This window comes from Gorilla gorilla, chromosome 5, assembly GCF_029281585.2.
Source record: "Gorilla gorilla gorilla isolate KB3781 chromosome 5, NHGRI_mGorGor1-v2.1_pri, whole genome shotgun sequence".
In the NCBI taxonomy this organism is placed as follows: domain Eukaryota; kingdom Metazoa; phylum Chordata; class Mammalia; order Primates; family Hominidae; genus Gorilla; species Gorilla gorilla.
The window spans coordinates 156,769,852-156,773,291 of record NC_073229.2 but is presented as its reverse complement, the minus strand read 5'-3'; the positions used below and the strand labels follow the sequence as shown (position 1 = coordinate 156,773,291).

General features: G+C 37.2%; 1 protein-coding gene across 1 annotated transcript; it reads right to left on the bottom strand.

Annotated features, from left to right (window-relative positions):
- Positions 1–2,093: 2,093 nt before the first annotated feature.
- LOC101153731 (trace amine-associated receptor 6) lies at positions 2,094–3,131 on the bottom strand. Its single transcript, XM_004065348.4, is given in 1 exon segment — positions 2,094–3,131. A coding segment is annotated over 1 exon segment (1,038 nt).
- Between the last annotated feature and the right edge of the window lie 309 nt (positions 3,132–3,440).

Genomic DNA, 3,440 nt, shown 5'->3' with positions numbered 1-3,440 from the left:
CCCGCCTTGGCCTCCCAAAGTGCTGGGATTACAGGCATGACCCACCATGCCCAGCCTAGTTGTTTTATTTTCATATTCCCTGAACACTTTGCACTTTCTCAGTTTCTTTGCTCGTGCCTGAAAATCCCTTCCCATCCTTTCCCTCCTACAAAAATCCTTCTTAAAATTTAAGGCCCTACTTAAATGCCACTTCTTTAATACATCTCCCTCATTTTCCATTCAGGTCTGAATTCTCCTTTCTCCTGTGTTCCTTAAACACATCCTTTTATAGCTTAAATTCCCATGCATTCCAAGTCTTAATTACTGGTATTTTGGGTTTTGCCACAAAATATTCTAAGTTCCTGGTTTTCTATTCCTTATCACACTGAACCAAGAGTCTAGTACACACTCAGCCTTCAAAGATATATTCAGAATGAATAAATGAATGACTGTAAGGATAAGTGCTTTGCTGTCTTCACATAGACAGGCTAGAAACTTTATCAAGCAGGAATTGTGTACTCTATATTTTTTGAATTAACTTTTAATTTCAGAATAGTTGTAGAATTACTGAAAAATTGCAAAGATAGTAATGAGAATTCCTATATACCTTGCAAGAAGTTTCTCATTAACATCTTAAACTCGTATAATACATTTGTGATAATTAATGATCCAATATTGTTATCAATATAGCAATAAAATTTCCATTCATTATTCGGATTTCCTCACTTCCCCTAATGTCCCTTTTCTTTCTAGCTTTCCATTTAGGATGCCATACTGCATTTAGTTGTCATGTCTTCTTAGTTTCCTGTAGATCATGACAGTTTCTCATACTTTATTTTTGATGACTGACAGTTTTGAGAAATACTGATAAAATATTATGCAGAATATTCCTCGATAAAGTTTTGTCTGACATTTTTCTCATGACTACATGGGGGTTATGGATTTGGGGAAGAAAGGACATAGAGGTAAAAGCCATTCTCATTACATAATGTCAAGAACACACAATAGCCACATGCCTTACTACTACTGATATTGAACCTTAATTACCTGGTTGAGCTAGTGTTCGCCTTTTTTAAAGTTTTCAGTGACCAACATTGCTTCTTGCCAGAGTCATAGCTTATTAAAGACAAAAATGGGATGTTATGCCTGTGTCTAAGGCATCTAGCACTGATTTCACTACAATATAGGCACAGGTTTCATGTTTGGTAAATGGAAAAAACATGGATGAATACCTGAATGCTTCTCATTGATGTATATTCCACATGGCTTCTAAATCTTGCAAATTCCTTGCTGTAATTAAGTTTTACTATAGAAAAAAAAGAAAAGAAAGCTAGAGACTGCACTTGAAAGATATCCTCCCTAAAGGAACAAGTAATATTCAATGTGTATGAACTGAATAATGTAACACAGGGCTCTATTCATACAACTCTTTAAACAGTTTTGTGCAATAGCAAGAACAGCAGCCAAATAATCATCCTAACATCATTCTGGGAAGTACAGTGGCTTCTGCTTCCCACTTTGGGGGAGGAAATAATTACAAGAATGACAGTAACTGGTTTGACAATTACAACAGCCTGGTCAACATGATGTCTTCATTTGCAAATTGCCCCATACACCCTGAGATCTCTCCCAAGATTGAATAAATTAAATTAATACCTAAAAGGACTCTTGTGGTAAAATAACCAAAGCAAAAGAAACCAATAATTTGATAAAGGCTATTCACAAATGAAATTTTTGGCAGGCTGGGAAAGAGTAGAAAGCTTTGTAAAGAAAAGAGGAAAGGGAATAAATTTTTAAAAACAGAAATATTGTTAGGAAAAATACCAGAGCAGAGGGAAGAGTCAATGGATTAAAAGACGAAAAGTGTCTGCAGGGAGTGGGATATGCTGAGCTCTAAAGCAGTTAACAAATAGGAATTTAACATTTGTTAGCCAAGTAAATACTTTTGCAGAAGGGACAGGAAAGTGCACATCTTAACAAGACTGAAAAACATTGATTTGTTTTTCATTTGAAGAGCAATTTATTTGCTATTCATTCATAGTCTTACTTGATTTTTAAAAACTCACTTCGCTTGGTAATTTTAAAGGTATCCTGAACTTCGTCTATCCAACTGCTTATATATGTTCAGAAAACAAATTCATGGTTTCTGAACTGTTCTTTAAAACCTGACCAGTAACAATAACTTTTATTGCTTTCCTAAACCATGGGTAAAATAAAGCATAAATCAAAGGATTCATGACTGAGTTATAATAAGCACACCAACAGGAAATCTCATAAATATAGGCAGGGGTTATAAAGCCCATAAAGGCATCAATTAATGAATCAATGCTATATGGTAACCATGAAATCATAAATGCTACCACTGCGACCCCCAGGGTTTTAGCTGCTTTTCTCTCTCTCCTGGCCACTCTAGCTTTGTAACTCTCTGAGGATGATTCTGTCTTGCTACCAATATTTTCTATCTTTTTCGCCTGTCATCTAGCCACAAGAAATATGTTACCATACAGAATTATCACAATAAAGGTAGGTATAAAGAAGGATAGAAAATCTATCAACACCCAATTTTGATTTACAGTGGTCTGACAACCTCCTATACAGTTTAGGGCATCAGATAATTCCTCCAGCCCATTGTCATAGACACCTGTGTAGAACACAGCACTGCTGTACATGAGGGGCAGGATCCAGGACACGCTGATGCAAATTCCTGGCACAGATACGGTGAACTTGGTAGGATAGACCAGGGGGTCAGTAACCGCAATGTACCCGTCGATGGAGATGAAGCACAAGTGAAAGAGAGAAGAGTAACAAAGTGCCACATCACAGCAGGTGTGGAAAGTACAAAAACTACTCCCAAAATACCAGCAGCTCTCCACGGTCCTGACCATGCTGAAGGGCATCACAGTCACACCCACCAAGAAATCAGCGCAGGCCAGAGAGGCAACGAGAAAATTGGTCGGAGAGTGCAGCTGCTTGAAATGGAGGATTGAAATCATCACCAGGAGGTTTCCAAACACAGCCAGCACAGCCCCAAAGCCAAACACTATGTACAGAATCACCCGGGATCCAGGCGAGTAGGGGGTTTCCACACAGGACCCATTCACGTTCGCCTAGCACAGCTGCACAGCCACCAGCAGGGATGAATTGCTGCTCATAACGCTGTTATTTACATATGGAGAAGTTTTGTCCTTGTTGATTATCACAAAAAATACAGGATTGTTCCTGATTTTCAGTGCTCCTGCGGAAAAAAACACATATTCACCAGAGTGCCAGAGGAAATGATCAGATATTATCTCTAATATAATTTTTCAAGTTTCCATTTTTATTATAAATCCCAAATGTTTATGACAAAATAAAATTTGACAAAAATTATATTGCACAAGATTATTGGAGATTGTTTCAACTGATAAATGTCTCATGCTCTTAATTTGATAAAATTCCTTTTGGTTATAAATATCCTTTCA